The 26,484-nt window shown below is 45.5% G+C and overlaps 3 protein-coding genes across 3 annotated transcripts in view; 2 read left to right on the forward strand and 1 right to left on the reverse strand.

The window, feature by feature from the left end:
- Positions 1-303: 303 nt before the first annotated feature.
- LOC108097522 (angiopoietin-4-like) lies at positions 304-2,312 on the forward strand. The gene is made up of 4 exons (XM_017199854.2): positions 304-431; positions 494-1,414; positions 1,520-2,122; positions 2,181-2,312. Exons 2-4 carry the CDS (start codon positions 1,308-1,310, stop codon positions 2,308-2,310), a joined length of 840 nt encoding a protein of 279 aa, XP_017055343.1. The 5' UTR covers positions 304-431; positions 494-1,307; the 3' UTR covers positions 2,311-2,312.
- Positions 341-1,159, forward strand: LOC108097403 (zinc finger protein 470). Its single transcript, XM_017199657.1, has 2 exons — positions 341-400; positions 494-1,159. Exons 1-2 carry the CDS (start codon positions 341-343, stop codon positions 1,157-1,159), a joined length of 726 nt encoding a protein of 241 aa, XP_017055146.1.
- Positions 2,313-2,392: 80 nt separating the features above from the next.
- Positions 2,393-26,484, reverse strand: part of LOC108097521 (irregular chiasm C-roughest protein) — a 115,413-nt gene continuing 91,321 nt past the window's right edge. The window contains 2 exon segments of the mRNA XM_043209067.1: positions 2,393-4,502; positions 4,505-4,591. Coding sequence (XP_043065002.1) covers positions 3,192-4,502; positions 4,505-4,591 — 1,398 coding nt within the window. The 3' untranslated portion in view covers positions 2,393-3,191.

A 26,484-nucleotide genomic window follows, 5' to 3' on the forward strand; every position in this document is an offset into this window, starting at 1 on the left:
AAAATACTGTTACCGTTTTGGGTTATCGATACTTTTCACTGAAATTGTGCGCCCATTTTTAAACAAAATACTGTGCGCGCCAAATAAGAAAAAATTGGTATTTAAATCAAAATCATCAATGTCCTAGGCCAGCAAAAAATCAAAGCCGTAACCAAACGGTTAAGAGAACAATTTGTGTAGAGTTTTGAATTAAGAACAAATTTAATTGGGGAAAAGTCCGTTAAAGTCTGCACCGAGCAATCAGCTGTTCGGTTTGTTATTCAGACTTGCTGCGCCGCTATCTTGACTCTCACCGGCGTTTGAACTAAAATATTTATAAAACCGTTTAAAAACGATTACAATGTCTCTGCAACTTGGAGGACTTCTTTGCCGAGTTTGCCTGGAACAGGAAGAATCCTGGGTGACCACCTCCACCTTGTGGAGACCTCAAAGTGAGTTTTTTTTTTATTGAATTCCAGAGTGATTCCAGTTTCTTTACGCATTCATTTTTTAGAAGGTGGACCTCAAAGATGGACATTCAAAGTATTTGGGCCAGGAGTGCACCAACGAACTGCTCATCGCCGCCAAGTTTCGCAAAAAGTGCGCGGAGGCGAAGAAAAGGTTAAAGGATAAGGCTTCCAGAGAACATTTGGACATGGAGGAACCCCTGCATGCGGATGAAATCATTTCTCTGGATCCCAGCGACTTCATTGAGATGCTGCAATCGGCTACAGAGGATTGCAAGGCAAAACGTACAGAAGTGACCAACAACAACTGCCAGATTTGTGGGGCCGTTTTCCAGCAATCCGCGGCACTATGTTTCCACATGCTAAAAGTTCATGCCTCCATTTCCACGTATGAATGCGAGCTGCGGTTTTTTACGGATCTCAGTGGCCTCAAAAGCCACATGCGCTGCAGGCCGGGTGCGGGAGCTCAGGTGAAGAGATACAGGTGCCCAAAAAGCGGCAAGTGGCTACAATCCTTCTCCAGCCTGGCTGCCAACATGCGCCAGCACAGCGAAGAAAGACCCTTCGCCTGCGATCTCTGCCCCAAGACCTTCAAAACCAACGGATCACTGATGGTCCACTGGGGGCTGCATCGCTGCAAAGTGTGCGACAAGACCTTCAGTCGGGCGGGGCAGCTCTGCAAGCACGAGATGCGTCAAGGGGCGTCACAGTGATAAGCTGCAGCCGCCGATTTTGGCCAACGCACTCAGTTCGCGGTCAAGGTAAAAGCTATCAGCTGCCTTATCAGTGGATTCGGAGGCTTCCTCGAATGTAAAGGTTAGGATTGGAGCCCACAAACGTTCGAGTTCTCAAAGCGAAGAGATGTACAAAAGTCGTGTGGTCTTTGGAATAATTTTGCTGATGCTTTGTGCGGAGGGCAGCCTCTCATCCCATCGTAGAAAGCGCGGAGTTCATGTTAAACTGCCAGGGTAAGAATATCAACGGATGTAGATAGGTTTTAAGTTATAAGATGGCCAATAGGCATCTACAGCTTCAAAGTTCACAAAATGGTATTCTAATTAACTTACTTATAGGATTGCAAGCACCGCTTCTGTGTCCGGGGCCGTGCGCAACTTGAAGGAGAAGATTGAGCAGCAGACGGCCGTGCTTAATCGCCTGGCCAATGCCACGGAGAAGCTGGCGGAAACTAGGCAGGACTTGGGCTTCCTGCGCAACTGTGCGCTGACTCAAAAGTACGGCTACACCCGCATCCAACTGGAGGAGGGCAGCAAGCCGTTCGACGTATTCTGCGAACAGGCTCTTAACGAGGGCGGCTGGACGCTGGTCTTACAGCGATTCAACGGCACTCACCGCACTGCGCAGGAGTACCGCGATGGCTACAACAGCATCGAGGCGGGAGAGTACTTCCTGGGCACCGACAAACTATACGCATTGACCCACTCGCGCGACCACGAGCTGCTCTTCGTGATGGAGTTTGTGGACAGGACGACTCGCACCTTCCAGGCGCAGCGGTTCGTGCTGAAGAGCCCCACCGCCCATCTGGATTGGGAAATGGAGAAGGACACCGCCCGCTACAGTTGGTCCTTGTGGGAGCAGGAGATCGCCCGATTGCCAGCGGGAGTGCCGTGGGAGTTGCACGACAGCTGTCCTGGCAGTCTGTGTGGCCCCGAGCGATTGTGAGTTGGAATTGCATACAAACCTCTTTCATTTACCAACCGTATTCTCTTCTCCCAGCATTGTCTTCCTTCTGAAGTGGAACTTTGCCCAGCAAAACCTTAATCCGATAATGGGACGTCCAGCCATTCGACTTTACAAGCTGCTCTTGCGTCCAGCCAACGCCTACTGGACTGTTCGAGAGCCATGATTCCCTGATTCAGTTTGACTAATGTTTGTTACTGATTATAAAGGAAATCTACGTTGCACCCGCCCAAAAATGTTGTGCTTGGTTTTACTTTTTCAAATATTTTATTGCATGCAGGTAAGAGTTAGTAATGTTCCTTTTTGTAATTGGTTTACATTTGCTTTGATTTTGCAATTATCCTACAAGTTACAACAAGTGACGCAGTTATATGCTATATATATCCGAATAATGTATAGATGTATATCGGGACTATGGTATATTCCTTGATGAAGTTAAATAATAATTGAAGAGACAAATTGTACTCGTTATTTACTAGGTTGAGAGCACTGTTTGTCGTTTGATTTTCAGTTTTTCATATTTCCATATCTATACCCGATCTCGGGGCATCTGCGATCCTATTTGTACAGTAATGTATATGTATATATTTATATATGCTTGTATATATAAATACGGTTAGTCATCCGTTGATTTGATTTTCATGCATTTCGAGTAACGTACGTTGGCTTAATTTAATTGTAAGTTACGGGTAAGTTACGAAATTATTTTAGTTCTTTAGTTCGGGTGCTACTCCACGTATGGCTCAATTCTCTTTGGATTTGCTTCGGGTCGTATCTTTGTCTTCCATTATGGCGGCGGGATAGCTGCACTCCTTCCACATCTACATCGGATTCGGATTTGGGTCTTGATCGGAGTCGAAGGTAAGGGGTCGGGTCGTTTTGTATTTGGGATTGGCTTGGTGGGGGTCACTTAGTCTACAAAAGCGTCGCCTCTGGGTAAACGGAAATACGAAATGCGAAATGGAATCGTTTTAATATCTAGGTGGGGCTGAGCAACTGGTCAACGGGTGAGAAACGGGTGCATAACGGGGTGCCCACTGGTCCTGTCTACAGCGCCGATCCCTGCTCGATCCTGCGCTGATACTTACGCGCCTGCACGCCCAGATCGTCGAGCAGGAGTTCGCTGGAGGACTTGGACCGCTTGGGGAAGATCAGGGCCTTGCGGAGGGGCGTCACGTGGGCGATGGCCACCTGGGAGCGGGACTGCGGCTTGGGCGGCGGCCTGGGTGCCCGCTTCTGCTTGTGGGAGGGTTTGCGTAGCTGCTGCACAAAGGACTTGCTGACGGTGGAGCCCCGGTTGAAGTCCTCCGTTGCATTTAGCGCCGCCTCGCCGGAGTACTTCTGCAGCTTCTTGTGCTCCTGCGGCTTCAGGCGCTCGAACAGATTGGTGAGGGTGCGCGAGCGGGGCGGCGAGGGGGCGGGGTACTTGTTGAGGTTCAGCTGCGGAGTGCTGTGCTTGGGCGTTCGAACCGCCAACGCCCCTGCACTGGCGGTGGGCGTGGTCGAGGCCGTCTGGGCCCGACTGGCGAACACCTCGTCGTCCAGCTCACTGAGGCTCACCAGCATGTGCTCGTCCTCGAAGAGATCGTCGGTGTTGGATGGCGTCTGCGTCTGCGTTTGCGTCTGCGTCTGCGTTCCCTTGTCGTCCTCGTTCTCGTCGTCGTAGCAGGAGAAGATCTCGTCGAAGGCCGCGTTCACAATGAAGGACTCGTCCTGCAGCTCCTCGTTGTCCTCCAGGCTGGCGTGCTTGCGCAGCGTGCCGAACAGGTTCTTGCGATAGTCATCGAAGGTGGACTGCTGCAGCTCCTCCCGCGAGCGATCCTGCGATCGCGGCAGAGTTGGTTGCTGCCAGAAGCTGGAGGCCAGCGTCTGGGTGCTGCAGCTGTTGGTCAGGACCCCCTCGTGCAAGGATTGCTGCTTTTGCGGCTGCGACTGTGTTCGTGAGCGTGCTCTTTGCTGGTGTTGCTGGTGGTGCTGCTGGTGTTGCTGCTGCTGCAGCTGGTGGTGCTGCTGCTGCAAGCGCTGGCGGTGCAATTGCTGCACCAGCCGCTGGCGCATCTCCTGTGAGCGGCGCTTCAGCTGGCTGTACTTGCTCTGGGTGGTGCCAGCCACATTGCCACTGTCATACTTACTCAGCTCCCGGTCCGGGTGGCGGTCCTCCTCCTCCGCCAGGCGGCGTTGCAGCGCCAGGGTCTCGAACGTGTGCACCACGCTGCCCACGTGGGTGTTGATCTCGGGAATGCCCAGGTCCCCGCTGAACAGGTCGGCGTTGTGGCGCGTCAGCGTCTTCGTGGCGTGCCCGTGGCCGGGGGCGTGGCAGTGACGCAGGGGCGGTACGGGACAGCCGCCGGCGGTGGGGGAAACTGCTCGAGGAACTCGCACGAGTCCTGCTGCCACAGGAGGTTGCCCAGCTCGTCGTGGCCGCTGCTCCTCGCCTGGGAACTCGACTGGGGGTGTTTGCATAAGCAGTGTGGTTTTGGGTGTGTCGATGTTGTTGTTGTTGATGTAGTTGTTGTTGTGTGGTTTGAGTTGAGTTGTTGGCAGATATTTCAAGCAATTCGTTAATGAAACAAATAAACAAAATCTGATTAGCCGAGTTGAGGGGCCAAAGAACACGTTCTGCTTTCGGGTGCGCAAAGTTGGTGGCTGGTGAGCTTTTTTTTTTTTTGGAGTCAAGAGGTCAGGGGTTCAGGGCTTAAGGGGTCAGAGGTTAAAGGGTCAGCGGGACTGGGAACTGGTGGGCCTGTCTTAAGTCTACAATAGATATAACTAGTGCTATACGCTTACAAATTCTATATACACAATTAACAATAAGCTGTATCTGCCATCTGAAATGGCTTTCAATTGCGATCCGACATTGACTAAGAACTAAATTAGTTTATAGACTAGGTAAATATTCAATTCAATTCATTTAGAGGCTATTATTCGAAAACAACAAGCTGCCCAAACAGTTGGCACTCAAAACACCTATGTATCTCCACCTCCTGAGCCTTCTGATGCGGCAGCTGTAAAAAATGCCAGGAATCGTCTTCCTGGAGCCGCAAAATCAAATTTGCATTGCAATCAGGAATGCATCTTGCAGCTCAAATTCTGTTTGCGAATTCTCTCAATTAAATGAAAACTTTCAACCATTTGGCGAACACAAATGTGTGGAATTGTAATTGTGTGCGTTCCTCAAACACAGGTACATAAAGGATGTCCCAAAAATGTGGTCAATATTTAGAGTATATGCGAATTTGTCAGAATTTCCGGAGGATTCTCATTTCATTGGGACATTAATTAATGATTATCCAATTACTACAATGTAAAATAACTAAAACAGGAATTAATTGATGTGCATAAAATGTGAGTGCCTTTGAAATGAGTGAGAACTCAGTGTCTGCCAATTATTAAAAAAATATCATATTTGTGTACTGTAGAAAATTTAATATAAATTAGTTTGCAAACTGGTTGTGTTAGACAAATTATAAATAATAGAATATATGAGTATATGGGTAAATCTATGTGTGTATTTTAAAATCAATATTTAGTGAATTTATGTTAATGATATAATACTTAGACTGCTGTATTCTTGGGACACCCTTTATCCTTTTCAATGATAATAAGTGTTAGTGGGTGTGTGTGTGCCTGAGTGTGCGAGTGTCTAATAATAATTATTATCAAATGGTAGGCTATCACTGGAGCTGGAGTAGTGCTGCTGTTGCTGCTGCTGCGGGGGAAGCGGCAACACCTGGTTGCTGCAACCGTTGCGCTTGGCCGACTTGCTGTTGCCGCTGCACTTTTGCTGCTGCTGCTGCTGTTGCTGTTGCTGCTGCTTGTGCAACATCTTGAAGTCATCCTGCGACTTGCTGTTGGCGCCCTTCGCGCCGTGCTTGCCGTTCTTGTGCCCCTTGCCGTGCTTGGTGTGCTTCAGGCTGTGGTGTTGCTGCTGCTGCTGGTGTTGCTGGTGCACCTGCTGCTGCTGCACGTGCGGGTGGCTGTAGCGATCGCCGCCGTGCTGCGGGTGGTAGTGGTGCTCGATGTGGGCGATGTTGCTGCTGCTGTGGTAGTGCTGGTGCGCCTGGTGCGGCACGTGCTGCTGGTTGTGGTTGCTGTTGTCGCTGGCGGTGCCGCTGCTGCCGTAGCTGTAGATCTGCGATTTGGACTGGCTGCGCAGCGGCTGCTGCTGCATAGTGGCCACGCTGTAGTGGTCCAAGCTATCGAAAGTCTGCAGATAGTGCGGATTGATCTGGGTGCAGTAGTCGCCGTTGTTTTGCTGCTTGCGATCGAGAGTGTTGCGCGTATTGCCGCCGGGATGTTGCTGGTAGCTCAGATGTTGGTAGTGCGACTCCTGTTGCTGCTGCTGCTGCTGCTGGTGCTGCTGCTTGGATCCGTTCTTCATGGGCAGCGGCGGGGGCTGCGGGGACTTCCGTTGACCGCTGGACTTGAAGCTGTTGTTGCCGCTCTGCAGAGTCAAGCTGTTGTTGCTGTTGCTGTTGTTGCTGTTGCTGTGGTTGCTGCTGCTGCAGTCCGACTTCGTCTTGATCGCCACAAAGGAGTTGGGCAGCGGCGGCAGCAGGGGCGGCGTACCGGTGGGCGTGGCTATCGTTGTCGACGGCGAACTGGCCACGCCCACTTCCCGCTCCCGTTCGCGCTACGCGATGTGATGACCGCCAAATGTTCGAAGCACCGGCACGCTCTGATTTTTGTGGTGTTGTTGTGGTTTTTTATCGGAGGGGTTGTTGTGGTGTTGTGGGTGGCGGGTGGTGGGTGGTGGTGTTTCGGTGGGTTGTAGTTCACATTACAATTGTGGTGTGCGTGTGTTGGTTAAATGCGCATTGGTTGTTGGTTGTTTGGTTGGTTGGTTGGTTGTTGTTATCGGAAAATGAAATGTCAGAGCGTAAAAAGAGACGAAAAAGGAAAAGAATAGACACTTATCATATAAGTTGTGTATGATATAAGTATTTAAATATCTTTGCTTAAGAAGAGTATACGTAGGTGTCGTGTTGTGAGTTGGTGAGTTGGTGTTCGGTTTGAATATTTCTCGGGGGATCGGGAAGTGCGTCCGTTGACTTTCGTCTTTACTGTGTTTTCTTTTGGTCACTGACAGACTGATGTCTCAGTCGACTGTTCATATATACATATAGCTATAGATAGGCTCGACTCACGTTCAAGTGACTGGACTACGTGGTGCTCAAGAGGTACAGTAAAATCAAATGAAACAAAATCAAGCATTCGTGGACTACTTATAGTAAGTATTTACACAGTGTTCTGGGTGGCTTATCTAGGTGCAGAAACGAAACGGATCCGGAATTGGCCAGCGCCTCGTGAGCCTCAAGACAATGAATATGCAAAACGTTCCACTTACAATTAGCAGGTGCTTTTTGGGGTTAATTCGTTGGGAGTTTCATGCAAGGATGCAGTTGCAGGCAGGCGGGGCTAAGGGGATGGGCTAATTGGCGAGCGAAACTTATTAAATTTTAGCTGCAAGTCAAGCTGCAAGCGACGTTACACCCACACACACACACACACAGTTACACATGCATATTACGCTAATTAACCGGGCTAATTTGAAAAAGCGAGCGCCAAGTTTGCATTAAGTTGGGTTAAACGAAGTTGTCGCCTTAAAGGACTTTCAGTGACTTCTGTATGCGTTTGCGGCTGGCGTGGTAGGTAATTTTTACATTAAATTAAAAAAGTTTCCGCCCCCTCGGCGGCATTAAGCGCAACTGTTCTCCCATCCTGGCAGCTTCCTTCTGTCCGGGAAGCACTGTAAATGCACTTTATGCATAGTCAATAACACACATGAAAGCCGCGATGGGAAAAAACGCACTGGGAAGGGGCAATGGGGGCATTGGGGGCTAAGGAAAACTTTCAGTCGCTCACTCAATGCACTCTCAAAGACACTACAGGGTGCACTTGTCGAGCAACTTGGCTCAACGGAAAAGTTGACAGGCATTGACATAATTTTACGCGCAATGACGACTTGAGGCAGCCGCAGGATGTGTCTGCACGTCGAGTCCTCGTCCTCGTCCTCGAGATCACGAGTGCCACACCCCAGCTGCATGCCACTGCCACAGCGTTTTCTGCATCATTTAGTTTAGCTGCTGCACTCGCAAATTGATGGAAATTTAATAGAGCTGCCACATAATTGTGGCTAATGATGGATGACTGCGAATCGAAGACCAGCTGCCGCCGCCGCTGTCCAGAGGGCTCCACAAAAAATCAGGGAGCGGCGGAACAGCGGTAGCAACATCATCAACAGCAGCCGGAAATGGGAAAATTGGGAACGAGAACGAGAAGGAAAAGCGGGAAAAGGGGAAAGGGGAAGGCGGAAGTTCAACTCAGTGCCACAAAAATTTGAAAACTTTGTAAACAAAACTTTGAACTCGGCACTTTTGCTGCTGGCGCGAAACGAAACGAAAAACATCAGGCGACGATCCGCAGGACCTTTAGGATAAAAATGGCTGAGCCCTCGCCGCACCACTTCCCCTTTGGATGTCAACTGCACAAAGTTTTCCACACGGCAAATGGTAACTGAACTTGCTCGAAACTTGGACGAGGATGAGGACAGCCACTGGAGTTCAACTGGAATCCACTCTGCATACAACAACAAAGGCGTTCATCAATTGTCCAGCGGATGTTGAGTTCAGCCAGAGTGGTGCGGGGTTTTCGGAGGAGCATGGGGGCAAAGGACCAGAGATTCAGATAAAGAGTGAGCAGTGACAGCGACAACGACAACGACAGTTGCAGCCAGGCTTCCGCTAAGCTCGGCAACATCCGCCACCCAAATCACCGACCTATCTGCTACACAGAGAAAAAAAGCTATGCAAATTCGAACAAATAAATTCATGGAAACTATCTCTGTTTCATCATCCTACTCTTTACATTTTTTTAGTCAATTATTTCTTTGCTTGACTAGAACATCGGATAAAATGAATCATATAAAGTTATATAAGAAATATAAAAATGTATTTGGTTTTAGGAAATCTTTCCCTCAGTGCACGCACACTCACACACCGATCAAAGCTAACTGCACTTCAAAAATGGCTTCTATCTGCCATACACAACACTACAAAGTAGAGATGCCGAAGAGAAAAAATAAATTTAAAAGAATATTCTTTTGTAAATATTACTTTGTGCTGCTGTGTAAGAACTGCAAGATGGCCCTGCTCTTTCCGCATTTCATTTGGGGGGAAATGATACAAGTTTTCCCACAGCTGCTGCCCACCCACTCAGCCACCGACCTACCACCCACTTTCCACCCACTCCCCACCCACACGCATGCCTTTGTTGTTGCTGCTTTGTTCACTATTGTAATAACTATCTTGGCGAGTGTTTGAAATGCGTTTACCGAAAACTTTTTACAGCTCTGCCGTTGCGAAAGTGCAGGAATGTTTACGGCTTGCTTTCTTATTCTCTGGCATTCGCGGGGAGCTGCGGGGCTGTCACTTTCTTATTTCAGATTTAAATAAAACGGCACGCTGCTGTAGTGCATAAAAGATGTCCAAAATAGTGTGCAGCGCTTTATTTTTTCTCCAAGGAAATGTCCTTGTGCAATTTTCCATTGTGAATTCGGAGTAATCATGCAGAACAGGAATATTGAGCTTTACCTTTACGTTAACAACAAATTTAATATCTGATTTGTTAAGCAATATTACCCAGATAAAAGAAAACTTTACTTTTATTATTATTTAAAAAAAAATATTGGAAGTGACTGTTTGCGAGATCTATATATCAAAGTAAATTATAATGAAAAGCTTATTTACTTAGAATGTTGCATCCCAAATAGTCCTTATTTTATTTTTAATTTGAAGTCGGACATAAATCGCCAGTTTTTTGTGGTAAACGGGGAGGCCCGAAAAAGTATGCAACGGTTTATTTGCTGTCGAAATATTGCGCATACGCCCCGTTGTAAATACGCCGTAATGGCCCATAAAAGATAGCATATTGAAGTAGTAATTGTCGAGACCCAAATCACGCCATAAATTACCGAAATGTATGTCCGAAAAATATGCAGGGCCAGCGCAGTTTAATTAAATGATTAACACAGATATTTACAGCACGAGACAGGCGAAAAAAAGAAGGGCTTCGCACCTGCAAGGACTTCCGCTTTAACGGCGCACACGAACATGGATCAACAGGAAATACAAGTTGCGGCCGTGTCGCTTTCATCGCCACCCCCTGATCCCCCTGTGTCTCGCTCCATACACACTGTGTCCTCGTATCCTGGTGTATCCTGGCGTCCTGGGCAACGGTCAATTGCTTTGCTTAAACAGTCGACAGTCGGCGGTTGGCCGGCGTTTGTTTTGTTTGCTGATTGCGCAAATATTTGCGCAGGCATTAAACGCAGAATTGATGGCCAAACGGCACCGTGCGACTGCCGTGACCAGAGCCCGGCCGCAATATAAATTTAAATATTAACGCCCCGACTTAACGTCGATGAGTCGCCATCGCCATCGCCGTCGCAGTCCTGTGAGGTCCTGCCTGCGAGGTCCTGCCCCCTGTTCCGTGGGCTTTTCTGTGTTTCAGCCTCCGCCTGACTTCTTGACCAAAGTGAAAGGCAAACGTTTGCCTTAATGTTAACAGGCTCGTTACTTTTTATTGCACGCACCGCCACCGCCAAGTTAGAGGTCGAGGCCGAGGAAAGCCCAAATTTTCTGTGTTTCTGTTTCTGTGTGGTCATTACCGCACTGGCAAGGGAAAAAAAGGTACCAAAATTGTGATTATGAACACAAATTTGCGCTTAAATTGCGGGCATTTCCGCTCGCCTCTGTTGGTTAAGGCGTTGGCGCTTTTTATTAAAAACCGCCAAGTCATTAAATTTTATTACAAGTTTAATTTTTCAATAAGGCCGCGTTAGCGGGAAAAAGGGAAATCCAGGCACGGCATATCTAAGACGAAGCCGTTTTTGCGGCTTTCATTGAATTTTAAAAGGGATAAAACGAGCGGGCCATATTCTGCAATCTTTAAAATTAGTTCATCATTAGGTCTTGTTTATTATTATTTACCAGGTGTACCGGAAAGTCCTTGCCGGTTTTCCCAATAGATGTCGCCAGCCCACACGCGTTGTTTTTGCTAATAACCTCTATGACGTTTTGTTTGCCACTGATATAAGTGTCAAAACAGTGCATAACAACAATCGAAAATTTATCATGGTCTTGCCAATTTTTGCCTTTGAAAATGAGTAATTTCGTGCCTGGAAATGGCCATTTGCGGGAAGTGATGATTTTCATGTTCCATCAAAAGAAAAAAGCGGCTGAATGCATCGAATTGTTACTGGGGATGAAAAGTGGATCTATTTCGAGAATCCCAAGAAGAAAAAATCATGGGTTGACCCCGGCCAACCATCAACTTCGACGGCCAGACCCAATCGATTCGGCAAGAAGGCAATGTTGTGTGTTTGGTGGGACCAGCAAGGTGTGCTGTACTATGAGCTGCTGAAACCGGGCGAAACAGTTAATGCACATCGCTACCATCGACAACTAATCAAATTACGCCAGGCCATCAACGAAAAAAGGCCCGAATTCCGGCTGCGACACGACAAGTTAGTTTTCCAGCATGACAACGCACCGGCGCACAACTCATTATTGGTTCGTAACTACTTGGACACATTAAACTGGGAGATCCTAGCCCACCCGCCTTACTCACCAGACGTGGCGCCTTCCGATTACTACTTGTTTTCATCGATGGCGCATGCACTCAAAGAGCAACACTTCGCCAGCTACGAGGAAGTCGGAAAATGGCTTGATGAATGGTTCGCCACGAAGAACCAAGAGTGGTATTGGCGTGGCATCCATAAATCGCCAGAACGTTGGGAAAAATGTGTGGCTAGCGATGGGCAATACTTTGAATAAAATATTTTTTACCATATTCTAACAATTAACGAGTTTCTTTCCGAATAAAACCGGCAAGGACTTTCCGGTACACCTGGTAGTTTCTGTTTGTTTTTATGGAGGCCTTTTAGTGAATTAAAAACCCAATTGAAAGGAATTGTGGATCTTTTCAAAAGGTATAGGAACCCATTTATTTTAAAGGCACCTTTAAACTAGGATCTAAATAAAATGTATCGGAAAGCGTAACACCTGCCATTAAACTCTGTGTTTGTTGTGTGGTGTGTTGTCAAAAAATTCTGTCAACATTAATGACTTAATTCCGCGATGTTGCATTTCCACTGATGACAAAAACGAGTACATTAAGCGCAGGTTAAGCACACACAGCATCCTGGCTGAGGTGAAAAAGACGCGGAGGGGAATGCGTGTTTGAGTTAGTTGTGCGGCCACTAGTTGTGCAAATTCACTAGTTTACTTGGCCAACCGACAAAAGGAAGACGGCAAGCCGTAAAATTCAAATTTCATGTGTTGTGTTTGCCTGGAGCATATTAAAAAATAAAATGCACCTGCAAACAGAGAGCCTTGCACGCACACATAAATTACATTTATAGTGGTACAGCCGGCGGAAACTTAACTTTCCCATGGAGCATGCCATTTATGACATCCGCGCTAAAGTGCCGAAAAAAAAGGGGAAGGGATGAGCGAGGAGGAGCGACGGCATCGCATAAAAAAGCATATTAAATGCCTTTCTGCCGTTCGCCGTTGCTCGTCGCCTTTGTCTTCGGAGCCCTGTAAGACTATAGACTATGGAACCGAACCAGAATCTGCGGATGAGCCAGGCTCTGGAGTCTGGGATGTGGAATCCAGAGTCCGGGGGATTTTGTTTGTCATCTTTTAATGGCGCAATTAGAGCGCACAGAATGCGTTTACTGAAATCTGAGCGGCTGCTGCTGCCGCTGCCAGGCGTCATAAAGGATTTTTAATAATAGCGCCAAATTACAATAGACAACACTCTCACACAAACACAGACACACACATACACAAACAAACACAAACAGCGTCGCAAACACATGGCAGCAAATTGCGTATACGGCGTGTGGCACTTTGAAACAAAAACCGAACCACGACAATGCAAAGTTCGTTCGATGGGCGTGGCAGTTGTCTGCCAAGGCGAGTTCGACTCGCTGTTTGTTGTTAGCTGTAATTTGATGCGCCATTGTTTTCCTTAATCCCACTGCACCAGCGATTTTTCCCCCTTCCATACACTTTTCCATCCCATCCCCCCTAGTCCTTCCGCATTTCCCCTGTCAGTTGAGATTCTTTTTGCCACTGCGTTTAGTTTTCGCTTCCAAGCCATTGCTGTGCAATTTCGGGCACCGCCTTGAGGGTAATTTATGCGCGCATTGTTTCTTCATTTTGCGGGGCCTGTCATTAGTTGGAAGTTGCAAGTGGGAGGCGGCGGTGTCAGAAGTGGTTGCTTCTTGCAGCAGCTGCAGGGATTTATGTTCCCGACTTGTTTTGTTTCACGTGGCTTGTGGCCCAGAAGTAAACTTTCCTGCCTCCGCTCCTCTGCCAGGCTCTTGCTCGAATTGTTTTCCGATTCTCCGACACAACTCATTGCCAAATGGCTGAATTAAACTCTTTAAGGCGACGGCCATCGACTGGCTCGATGAACTCGGTGCGGAAGTGCACACACAATAAATTATGGCTTCGGGGAGCGGGGCGAGCAGCAGAGGAGCAGAAAGGGCGGCTGTGCAACATAAATCCATTTTTGGAAATTTATGGTGCATTGAACTTATAGCGAAATACAATAAAATCTGCATGCTGCTCGTCGAAGATTCGGGACCTCTCAGACGGAAACAACGAACATAAAATAATAAAATTTATTAAAGTCGGTCACTGAACTGCAGATGCCTTTTCGAACTCGAAAATTATATCAAATATTGTTTAATATTAATCATATTATATTATTAATAATTAACTAACAGAATGGCAGCCACAAAAAAGTACATCTGCACTTTTAAAGTTCTGTGTACATGAAAACCATTTGTTAAATGTGTTTTTTATGAATCGGAGAATAAATAAAACCTTTGTGTTCTTTTTATAGGGTGCTGCTAGTGCTCGCCACCATTGAGCTGGATAATAATTTTACTCCGCATTTTCCGAGTTTCTTTTTCCCACGCCTGAGCAGCAGAAGGCAAATGTCGCAGGAGGACGAGAACGGCAAGGAAGTCCGGCAGAACATATAATAAAATTAATGCCCCAGCATTATGTCTTCTTTTCCCTGTTTGTCAGTATGTTTCGGTCTGTCGCCGTGTGTTTGCCAGTGCAATGAGCCATTAAAGCTCCGTTGAAGGCAGGCTCACAAATAACGAGGCCATAAGAAGGCAATGACGTAGGAGTCAACTATCGAGGGGAATGAATCATATCTGCATATCATCTTATCAGCATATATTCGGGTTGAAACGCACTCAATGTTAAAGGAAGCGATGTTTCTGGAATTCTTTGAGGAGCTTTTCAAGTACTTACGCTATTACGAATTCTACTGAAAGTAGAAAGTGGTGGAAATAAACTTGCTGTTCGTTTGATTGCTCACAAGGCGCTTTTCAGCTGGAAAATCTCTTATGCCTAGTCTACAGATACCATAAAAACTTTTAATCAAAGTGGTGCTGAGTGCAAACTAGCTTTTTATTTGTGTTTTTTGTGCAAGATTGGTGCAGAGAAGGTGAGACGGACCGGTGAAATCATAATGCAACTAGAAAACTTATAATCACTGGTAACAAAAGCGAAATCAACTTGGCCAATGCAGAAAAATGGTTTCAAATTAAAGCACAACAACAAACGGGCGACAGAAACGAGACAGATAGAAACACAGATAAAGAGAGAGAGAGAGAGACAGAGAATGGCGAATAATAATAATACAAAATTATAATATGCTGCAGGTAAAATGCTTAATTCAATTTCAGTCAATTTATGTTAATGTTTTTTCGCTAGCTAAAATATTTAAAAATGCAATTAACTGAGAACGCAAAAAGGTATGTATGTACAATTAAAAACTTTTCTCTCTCCAACTAGTTGGCAACAACACGGAAAAAAAAGAACGCTAAAACGAAGTTGCTTGTTGCCGCATGTAAATTACTTTTGGGGGTGTGAGAGTACGAGTACGAGTACAAAAACGAGTACGAGGTGGTGCACATCTGAAGCTCTAAGGGGCTAAGGGTGTTAAAATGCACGGGTAATTATGCCTGGCTTAGAGGCTACGACAACGAAAATTCGAAAAAATGTTGCAGTGGTTGGGAGGGGGCTTGGTTTTCTTTTTTTTGGGGCGGGCATGTGGCTAGTTTTTCGGCTGTTTTTTGCTCTTGTCTCTGGTGCAAGTGGTGGTATGGTGGTGTTGGGAAAACATTAATTCATTTACAAACTTAAATTGAACGTGAAATTATTAATTGCTTGCTTAATTAATTTATAATGAGTTTTTCAGTGGCATCTGTTCCGCGTCAGTGCGAGAGAGACAGAGAGAGAGAGAGGGAGAGAGATGTCTAGAGGGTGGTGGTGCAACTAGGCGAATCGACATATCAAGTATGCGCAGTGTGTGCCATGATCGGGGAGCAAGGGTTTGGAAAATGTATGAAATGCCGTGTGTAGAGTGTGTCAGAGTCTCCAAAGTGTGTTAATTTTTTCGGGGACAGGTGTTGGGGGTGTCAGATGGAGTTAGAGTTTCAGTTTCTCTGTGGGGACTTTTCTTTGGTTATCACAAGAAAGACATTCAGTTTAACATTACATTATGCACTGGATGAAGCGTACACTAGTGGCTAGATTGTAGGATAATTCATCGTTTTGGTTAATATTATAATATATATTGTGTGGATGTAGATATATTGGACACAAGTATCGAAACGAAAATGAGTTGAAAGTAAAACTCCAATAAAACGTTCGAATGCCGCTTGCACCACATAACAAATCATGACTCAGCTCATCGAAATCTTGTGGAGAGTGTGTGGGGAGTACGAGTATATAGTATTTATATATTGGTAGGTAGTATTGTAATTGGCAAACCACGATCATCAATCATCAATCAGCGAGCGAACGAGCGAGCGAACGAACGAGGAACGAACGGCAGCAACTTCCGGCAGGATAATATACGTATAGAGATATATTTGTATATGTGTTTGCGGGTGTCTGGGTGTGACTTGTGGTGGTGTGTATGCTTGGAGGTATAAATATCAAAGTAAAAATTCAATTCAGTTCATTCGCTTATTATTACATCATCGAAAGTTCATCAAAAGAGAAAGTAAAAGGTAATCCTTTACATAAATATTCATATTCATTAATATAAGGTATACATGTCGTATAGGTGGATTTTATATATATATATTCAAGGTCAGTCATCAATCAATCAATCCATATCAATTAAACAATTTACAAGTATGCGTATATGTATATATATATAATATATAGAGAGAGACAAGAGACAGAGAGAGAGAGTGAGAGAGAGGAGCAAGACGAGGGGTTTTCTGGCTGGGTGGGGTTTGCTCACCAAGTCCACGTAATCAAAATCAAAATTACACTTAAACCAAAATTACTTCGAATTAACTCGTCATTTAAGGCTTCGACTGGGTAACTCAAAAATTGTAAGTACTTCGGCGGGACTTTCATTTACTGCTGCTTTTAGATTTTAATTAAGGCTTTTCTATGGCCGAATGAATCCTCGATTGTTTCCTTTGGTGTTCCCTTGATGTTTTTTTGAACCGCTTGAAAGAATCTCATACGTGGAAATTGGTGAATGATTAGTACTAAGTTCGGTTAACACAAATCACAGACATTACTTAAAAAGGATTCGCATTCAAAGTCAATATCAAATTCAAATTGAAGCATATGCCAGGTGGTCAGTGTGCGTGAAAGTGTTTGTGTCTGTGTGTGTCCGTGTGTGATTAAGTGGGTGTCTGGGGGCGGTTATCTGTGGTGACGTGAAGTGGGCGTGGCCAGTTGATGAGATCCAAGAGCGATCTGGATGTTGTATATACTAACTCGACAGCTTAACAAACTGCCTGCTGCGTGTGTAAAAAGTATTGGTTTCAATCAACTAAGAGTGGATGGTGAGGGGTATTCGGCGCGCAGACTTTTAAAAATTCATAACGAGATGGGGGAGCAGGGGGGTGCTGAAGGGGGTGGTGGGGGGTGGAGCTGAGGGCTCTGCGCTCTCATGAATAAATCAGAACTGAAAAAAAATCGGGGGAAAAAACATGTTTTATTGTTCCATATCCATCCATACATACAAAGAGGAAATTATCCAAACGTTTGCACAAGGCATGGCACACACACATACCAACGCACGCACACACACAGCGACAAAGTGGGAATACAATGAACGAAATCAATATTAATAATAATGCCCAATGCAATATTAATGGGAAACTCAACTGCAAAAGTATTAAGGCACACAAAACTGAATACATGTGAATACGAGTATGAATAAATATTAACACGCACACACGCATTCGCAATTAAATTGTTTTTATTCGTTATAAATTTGTTTCATTCATAATGTGTTACTTATGCTTCTTCCCCTCTTCGGTATGTTTTTGTTTTTTTTTTATTTGTTTTTCGCATTTTCTATAAATTACTTGCTCTGCATTATTAATAATTATTGTATAAATATTTATATAACTTATTTGTTTGCCGGGCTTTGTTTCAGTTTCTTGCTTAAACAATTCCATGAAGATTGCTATAAATGAAGTACAAACAAAATAGACAAAATGCCACAAACACGAGACAGAGCTAGAGCGAAAATGGGAATATAATGGATATTTAAACTAAATAGATACGTACATACATATGCGATTAGTGAGTTTACTGAAGGGAGCAAATAGTATAGAGCTATTAACTAGTTTAACTAACTTTCTCTGCAGGGACGGTAATTTAAAGTTCTCTACTAGTCTAAAAATCAGAGGGCTGCTTTTTATGATAAAATATTTATTGAATTTATCAATACCTACGTTCCGATTGGGATATGTTTCAGGGGTTTTCAACCTAAGCTCCAGATGAATCTTTAGTGGTACGAACTAATAGTTAAGTTTGCTAGCAAATATATGTTTTTTCAAAAGATTGAAACCAATTTATTTACCTTTCTAAAATTAATTAATTTACGTGTATTTCGCTCAGTAAAATACGAACATCTCGACCTGCGGGGAATGTTTCTTCGACTCAGGATACCATCCCAATGTAAATAAAAATATAAGGAACTTGGTGCAGATATAAAACTTGACAAGGGGTGAGTAAAACTTTGGAGTTGCATTAGTTAGTACAAATAAAAAGTAAACGAAAACGTAATGAGATTACACAAATCAGATTCATTTTATTGAAATAAAATCGCTTTGCTAAAATAAAGACTAAGATTAATATTAATAATTTATTGTACATAAAAATAAATTAATACAAGGTGCGTACATTTATACATTGCATTTAATTGAGGCTCAACGAAAATCGTTTTGACTTGGATCAAGTACTGCTCAACTGCTCATCTTTGGGCCCAGCCAGATCTTGGCTCGACTGCGATATTTGGATTCTAATCGGCGTCTGCAAACGCTCGGTTTCGTATATTTTGACCTTCAACTAAACGGAAGGGGATAAATGTAGGTTTGCTTAATACTTAGTTTGGTATAAAATAACACACAAATACAAAAGGTGTGGTAGTAGGTATATAATGAACATTTAACATACAAATCAAAACAAATAATCAAGCTCAGAGCCACTAACCGAAAATTGGTTAAACACACAGATGGGAAACCTTGATCATACCATACAAATGGGATTGGCAAATAAACGGAATTAAATACACTCGACAAATTGTTGCTCATTGTCTTGCACGCAAAAAAAAAGGAGAAAAGGACATGAAACGGAAGAGAGTTGCGTAATAAATACGTTGCAAACAAAGTGCCGTGAAAAGATTCAGTAATTGTAATATAAATGAGGCGCGTTTGCTCTTTTTCGAATTCCGACTTCCCTTGTGATTATTAATTAAATTAATTATCTGATGAGATTTTTCGCAACATTTTCGCTTTTGGCTTTAATTCATTTCTGTTTGGAATCTTTTTGAAGAGAATTTCGTTTCGCGATAAGCGTATTCGTTTATTGCTGGACCATGAATGCAAACCAATTTTATGACTGACAGCGGAATGAAATTATTAAAATTACGCATTATGATGATTGCTGCTCTGGTAATGGGGTTATTATTGTTATTATTTGCACTGCTTTCTGATTTGTTTTGCGCCACGATCTGAGTTATTCGGACCATCGGAGAGCTCATCTACGTTCTTAATTGCTTGTAATTAACCGATACACTCGTAATTGCGCAGAGTTTCGCTTGAACCCACAACGCGTGAAATGTGTGAAAAATGAAGCTCCCTTCAAAAAGTAACTTGAATTTGGGATAATTTTAGTAAACGGTGCTCTCTTGCATTTGTGAGGGTGAGCGTTTCGAGTGCATTCATGCGTGTGGGTGTGAGTGTAAGGGTGTGTTGCGAGTGTATGGGTGTGTTGTGTGTGTGCTGGCCAAAAAGATAGCATGAAATACCAGACAAGCTGCAGGTGGATATCGACCTGGCCAGCTCGTTAGCCATTTACCCAATCATTAATTTGGCATTGCGTAACCAACAGAACAGAATATTTCGGAAAACTTCGAGAGTGGCTTTCAAGGAGTATAGAATGTTGCAGCAGAGCTGCAGCAGCTAATTGGATTATGCGATTAGCAAAAGTTCACCAGTCCGATTTTTGTTGGATCAACTTAAACTTGCCACTTGCAACTGACGATGTTTGCCTTCCGCAAAAGGCGCGTGAAATTGCTAAATGGCTGAAAGGCGCACTGGCGGCGTTTAGTTGATTCGGCCAAATAGCGCTGCGCTTAACAAATTGCATGGAAATGTTTGCCCTGGCAGACGGATGGGCCAAAACTTTTGGCCAACTCGACTCGGTTCGGTTCGGGCCATTTGTCGGGCAGAAGTTGCAAGTTGCTTGTGATTTATGCACTGACAGTTTGTGGTGCGTGTCTGGGCCTTTTATTTATGAGTTTTGTTTTGCTTTGGATCGCAGCACTGGGAGCGCCAACAAATGCAGAAGTATGCAAAAGATAATGGTATTTGTTCTCTCGGCTGTCGGCCGACTTCAATCCGTCTGCTGGCCTTCTCCGTTCTGTGGTTAATTAAAACGCAAAGAAAACTTTCGGATCAAATTGGTACACGACGCACACTCTCACACACACACGTACACGGACACGCACTTGGGCCACACACACACACACGCAGACGCAAAGTGTATATTGTAAGTAGTAAACAAGTAGTAAAATCTGATGTATGTTCCTGGGGCAATAAAAATAATCACGAGGAGGCAGGAAGCAAGGCAAAATCATAACAAGAACAACACGAATAAGGTTTTAGCGAATGGCAAACAGAGACAGATATAGGGAGAGAGAGAGAGCGAGCGAGAGAGATATATAGAGAGTTGGTAAAACACACAAAAATCAGGTTATAGCAATTCACATTCGTTGCGGTTACATTCTCAGTTTGGCTGCGTTCCAGCTAAGACAAGAGCCAAATAAAACCAAAGGGGGTGGGGGGATAAAAAAGGAAAGCGGAATGGCGGGAATGGAATGAAAAACCGAAAGAGGGGAAAATAAGATAAGGCAAAACATGTTGCAGGTTGTTAATCAAACAAGCAGGCAGACAAACACACGACAAGCTAGCGTTGCATGTTGGACAAAATGAAAGTGTAAATATTTTCGACACGCGCGCGCGCCCAAAAGCAGGCAATAAAAACTTGATTATGGAATTCGCATTGCTGACTCGCATCATCGCATGACTCTTGTTGCTAAAGACTGTCACATACAAAACTGTGTTGGACGGATACACAAACACAAATACAAATACATATATGAAACGGAAATGGTAACATCGACAGGAACAGAAACCAGGAATAGAAACCAAAACCAAAACTGAAACCGTAAACGAAAACGAAAAAGTAAAACAAACCGAACCGAACTAAACCGAACAGAAATTGTTTGGGAACGTAACTGGAATTGTTTTGAGTTGCACAAAATGCATCGAGCACAGACAGTTGGTTACTGGATTACAGCATTACAGCATTACTGGAGTACTGGATTACTGATTACTGGATTATTTGCTTTGATTTAATGCTTTACATGGTTCTTTGAGGGGCGGGCAAGGAAAACATTCCGCTTGGTGTAGAGTATAGTACTTTTTGTTTTTTTTTTGTTTTGTTTTTTTTTTTTTTTGTTTTTTGTTTCGAGTATTACAATATAGTTGTTGCACCTTTGGGAATCTCAATCTCATATCGAAAAGGAAAACTAATCGAATCGAATAAATTTTGGTAGTAGTATTTGTAGTAGTAGTAGTAACATCATTAACATAAGTTATACATACATATACATAATGTAAACTAAATGAGCATTAGCATGTTAACGTAAAACATAATGAATGCGTTCAAGATCACCTACACATACATACGCTGTATGTATCAATAGGTACTGTATATATATATGTGTGTGTGATGTAGAAAATGCTATATATATATATCGTACTTAAGTAAACTCGGCCGGGGGCCGCATATTTTTTGTCATTTTTGGTTTCCTTCTTCTTGCATTACTTAAACGTAAACAAACGTAAACACACGAACATAGGGCTTAGGCATTATAAGTATATATGTGTATATAAGTATATAGAAATATATAGAAAGGTGGAAAAAATTCAAGTTGTACAAAATGCACGCTTGGCGGCAGTTCTTGTCCTGAACACAGGTTTTATTCAAATCGAGTGAGTGTGCGGTTGTCTTTATCGTCAGCAGTAAATGTTTTGGGTCGGTCCTCAGTCGGTAACTAAAATCTAGCTGAAGTGGCAGGCTCTTTCGATTGATATACTTCTCTGCATTTAAATAAAACTCAACTCAAGGAAATCGATTACCTATTTTACCTAGAACGACTAATAAAATTCGGTTTCATAGTAAACAATCTCAAACTCATGATTATACTTGAAGCTCAGATAAAGTAAAAGCTATCGAACACATATAGTATTATTGTTTCCTTTGAGGTACGGCTCTACCATCGGAGATTTATGACCCGGCAAGCTGGCCATGTCAGCGATCGCTTTTAACGATAAGATACTTGTCGTCCTAGCCTTTCACTCTTCCCCAGCCTTTCGTCCATCTGCACTCCAATCGCAACGCACCGTTGTCATCAAAGTATGTAATTTTAATTTGACTTTTATTAATTTATATGTCGCTGGAAGAGCGACAGATGCGAGTTGCGAGATGCGAAGGGCGGCTGCTGTGCCGATAAGTTGATGGTCAGCCATAAAGCAGCCAATGAATTATTATTGTTGCGAGCGAGCAAACAGCCATCGAGGCGGCATTGGGCATTAAGCCTGGCCAACACAGATGCACACATACATATGTATGGGTGAGAGGACAGGAGCGCTGACAGGAGGACTTGCAGAGAGTCCTGGGCATGCATTATGCAGCAATTGCTGTTGTCAACTGACAATGCAGCGAAGGCAGCTGCCGCCTGCCAGTAAATTAAGCGGAAAAGTGTGTTGCGGCAACCGAATGGAGATGGGAATGAAATGGAGGGGGGACTTTCGGGTGCCAGTGGGTCCTGGAGCGCAAAAAATAAGGCAACACTCTCACTCACAAGCACACAAACTCGCACACACTCGCACAGAGCAATGCGATCTGGACGCTGGCTGGCAGTATTATTTGCTGCAGTCGGAAATAACTCAACCGCAAATGAGATAAATTGCGCGCACACAGATAATTGCATGGAGGCCCCCAGACGGCGTTGTGGCATGGAAATGAAATACATTGCACATACGCCGCGTTGCCGCGTTTTTTTCCGTCCTCTGTGAGCTCTTTGCAATTTTTATGCGAGTGTGCGTGTGTGCGAGTGTGTGTCCCAAAGCAATCGGCATGTTTGTGACTCTCCTGTGTGTGCGTGGGCTTCCTTTTTCGGCCGCTGTGCAAATATTTATGTGGTTGCAAAAACACCGACACTCCGATGGACGTGTAATGAGAAAATATTACGCATACGCAGTGTGCGCCCATTAAAGGCGATCGCTGATGGCACTCGCCCGGTAAAATAGCTAGCTGTAGTTGTATTTACAATGGGAATAATTCAGCATGGCTCCCTTATGCAAATCAATTTGACTTAACAAAATTATTCGCCTCCATCGCAAGCTAATTTTTCGGTTCGTTTAATCGAGTGGAAGCTCTGAGTGCCTGTTTTTATTCCCCCCTCCGCAATTCCACGAACTTCGGCAAGAGTTTCTTTGCCCAGAACTTTCATTTAAATACGAGCGTAAATAGTTTTTATATAATTGTAGTTATGTACTTTACGGTACTTGCGTAGTAACTTTGCACGAGTTTGATTTGCAAAACGAAAAACAGAATGCAAAACTGGGCCGGCGATTGCGATTAATTAAAGTTGAGTTTGAAGTACACTCGAAAAATTCGCTATCTTTATAGGATGCATACTCGTACGCTTACTTTCGAATACATATAGTATAGTACACTTGACGGATATACATACACGTACATTTAGGAGAACGCTTAACACGGATGTTTAATTGATTTAACTATAAATTTGATTTATGCTGCTTCAATGTGTGTGTCCTTCGCTAAGATTGTGACTAATAAGTGTAGGCTTTGTTCTAGGCTAAACACGAGTTGCAAGTTCATTATCCTTATCTTCATCCATATCTCTGTCAACTTTAATTGAATTGTTGCATTATTGTCGTAGTTTACGGTAATTTATCTCCTAGCATAATCAAGTGGATAAGCATCTTTCTATGCAAAACGATTTAACTATACCCTCTGATATGATGCGAATAATTGGCTGTTCTTCTGCTTTTTCCCCTCGTTTTCCTTTTCCCCTCTCCGTTCTGCATATATTACACACTCCTTATCTGTACACACGAGTCCTAATCAGCGTAGAAGCAAATGTGCCAATTTGTAATTGTAATTTTTGGCAGGGCAAACAAATAGAGAAGGAGAACTAGCAATTCCCCCCCGATCGATGGATAAACCTCCCTCTGCGCTAACACTCGTACTCTAGTATGAAGCCCTCCCCCTTCGAAGTGGACCTCGAATGTTGCTGATGTGGCAGCAACAGCGGGGCAGTGGTTGCTGCCGCTCCGCCGGACGATGTTGCTGCTATTCCCGATGTTGCTGCTGTCGCTGCGGCCGCTCTGCCTAAATTTACTTGTGACAACATTGCGGTGGCCGTTAATTTGCCATTGTAGGCGAGGGCGGGCGTCAAACTGGGCGTGGCCCCGTGCCCGTAATAGTTGAGAGCGGAGGTGAGTGGCACCGAATTCTGCTGTTGTTGCTGATGCTGCTGCTTGCCACGGCGATGTTGCTGCTGGTGTTGCTGCTGCTGCTGTTTGGCCATATAATCCTGCGTGCTCGAACTCGCAGCGGAATTACGCAACGTTATGAAGGTGTCGAAGTTGTCGGCGGTCGAGGAGGCATTCGAGGTGCTCGAGTTCCGGCGGTTGCCCAAATGTTGTTGCTGCACTTTGGGCGCGGTGGGTTGCAGGTTAGAATTCAGCTTCAGTTGCTGGTGTTGCTGGTGTTGCTGTGACATTGATGAGTTCGATGAGGAGGAGTTGGACAGCGAGGAGGAGTTGACGGAGTGCGCGGGCGGGTGTTGCTGCTGATTCGCATAGTATTTGCGCAGATTCTCCAGCATGAAGCGATTGTTTGCATTTCCGGCTGAGCTCCCAGCAACTGATGTTGTTGCTGCCGCAGCTGATGTTGCTGCTGCTCCTCCTCCTAATGCCGCAGGCTCTGGCTTTGGCTGATGGAACTGCGATGTCCCTGCGGTCGTCAGTGTTGGCATCGTTATCTGCTGCTGCTGCTGCTGTTGCAGTTGCTTGCTGCTGGTGGCATAAAGGACATCCACGCTCTGCGCCGGCAGCGCCAAATTGATGACACTGCCGGTTGCAACTGGCACTGCGGTGGCTGCCACAGCCTGCTGTCGCTCCCGCGACCTGCCCTTCGTCCTGCTGCGGGCGTAGTGGGCCTCCATGAGGTCCGCCCTCCGCTGCCTGGCCACCGCATCCGGCTGCTCTCCTCCGAATCCGTAGAACTCGCCCCGCTGGTAGAGCGACGAAGCGGAGGAGTCTCCTCCTCCCCGCTCGTAGTTTCCCCTTCCCCTCTGCCGCTGGAAGTGCTCCAGGTAGCTCTCGCCGCCCACCAGCAGGCTCTGCTCCTCCAGGGACACCCCCTCCTCCGCCTCCTGGCGCTGCAAGTGCTGATTGAGCGACTGGTAGAATGTGCTCTCGGCCAGATTCTCATTATAGGATGTCGCGTTCGCCGGCTGCTGCTGCCAATCAGCGTCCTCGCACTCGTTCACGCTGACGCGGATGCGAATGTCGCGGGCCATGTAATCCGGCCTGCCGGCTGTCGCCCCCACCTCCAGTCCCTCCTCCACCCGCTCCTCCTCCCCCGCCTGCCCCTCCTCCTCGTCGTCGTAGAAGAATCTCGCTGACTTGGCGCTCTCCGCCAGCAGAAGGTCCTCGCTCTCCTCCAGAGCCATCGCGTAGCTCGTTAGGTTGTCGAAGTAGTACTCGCACATTTTGTCCGGGTGCTCGTAGCGCAGCTTGAAGTCCTTCTGCTCCTCCTCCGCCTCCCGCTCCTGCTGCTCCGCTTCCCTCCGATTCGAGGTGGGTCCACTGAACACGGAGGCGTAGTCGGAGCTGCTCATCGAGTCCGAGTTCAGAGCTGAGCTCCGCACCTTCGACTTGGCCGCAATCGGAAGAGTACCGAGGTTCTCGTAGTTGGCTCCATAATTTGCCGCCTGCGATTGACTCCGCTTGTGCTTGAGTTGCCGAGGAGACTCCTGGGCAGGATCGGGCTGCTTGGCCAGGGCTCTCCGCTGGGCTCCACTCACGCGACCCACGGAGTGCGCCGACTGCTTGGTGCCGCTCAGCTGGTGGTCGAAGTTCTGCTCCAAGTAGGCGTCCAAGTAGTGCAGGTTCTTGCTGAGATCGATCTCCGACTTGTAGCTCTTGTAGATGGTGGCCTGTTTGCAGCGGGATTCGTAGCTGGAGATATGTGCCCTATCACTTATAAAGCGGAAACTTTCATCTTTAGCCAGGGTGTGAAAGCCACTGAACTCGGAACCACCCAGGGATGCTCCATCCGCAGTGTTCGTCTTGAAGTTGCGGCACTTGTCGCGTATCTTCTGGATTCCCTGCCTCGTTTTGGCCTGCAATCGCTCGAAGTAATTGGCTTTGGTGACTGGAGAAGTGGAGTGGTTCAACCTGGGGTGGTAGGCGGTGGTGTGCTGGATGTCATAGCCACCGCCTCCAGTGGCCCGCATGCTCTGGATGCTGTGCGTCCTGTTGGGGTAACTCAGCTTGAGTTTGGGCAGCGAGGGCGGATCCTCGACTGCCGCTCGGTGGTGCAACTTCCTCAGCGAGAGCTGCTTGAAGATGGCCCTCGATCGCTTGGGTTTGCCACTG

This window comes from Drosophila ficusphila, unplaced genomic scaffold, assembly GCF_018152265.1.
Source record: "Drosophila ficusphila isolate 14025-0441.05 unplaced genomic scaffold, ASM1815226v1 contig_791, whole genome shotgun sequence".
NCBI classification, from domain to species: Eukaryota; Metazoa; Arthropoda; class Insecta; order Diptera; family Drosophilidae; genus Drosophila; species Drosophila ficusphila.

Bases quoted from the DNA above. Each gene is read 5' to 3' on its own strand.
- LOC108097522 (XM_017199854.2), top strand. From the start codon at position 1,308: ATGTACAAAAGTCGTGTGGTCTTTGGAATAATTTTGCTGATGCTTTGT. The intron at 1,415-1,519 runs GTAAGAATATCA...ACTTACTTATAG, and splicing joins GTTCATGTTAAACTGCCAGG to GATTGCAAGCACCGCTTCTG. The intron at 2,123-2,180 runs GTGAGTTGGAAT...CTCTTCTCCCAG, and splicing joins CTGTGTGGCCCCGAGCGATT to CATTGTCTTCCTTCTGAAGT.
- LOC108097403 (XM_017199657.1), top strand. From the start codon at position 341: ATGTCTCTGCAACTTGGAGGACTTCTTTGCCGAGTTTGCCTGGAACAG. The intron at 401-493 runs GTGACCACCTCC...TTCATTTTTTAG, and splicing joins TGGAACAGGAAGAATCCTGG to AAGGTGGACCTCAAAGATGG.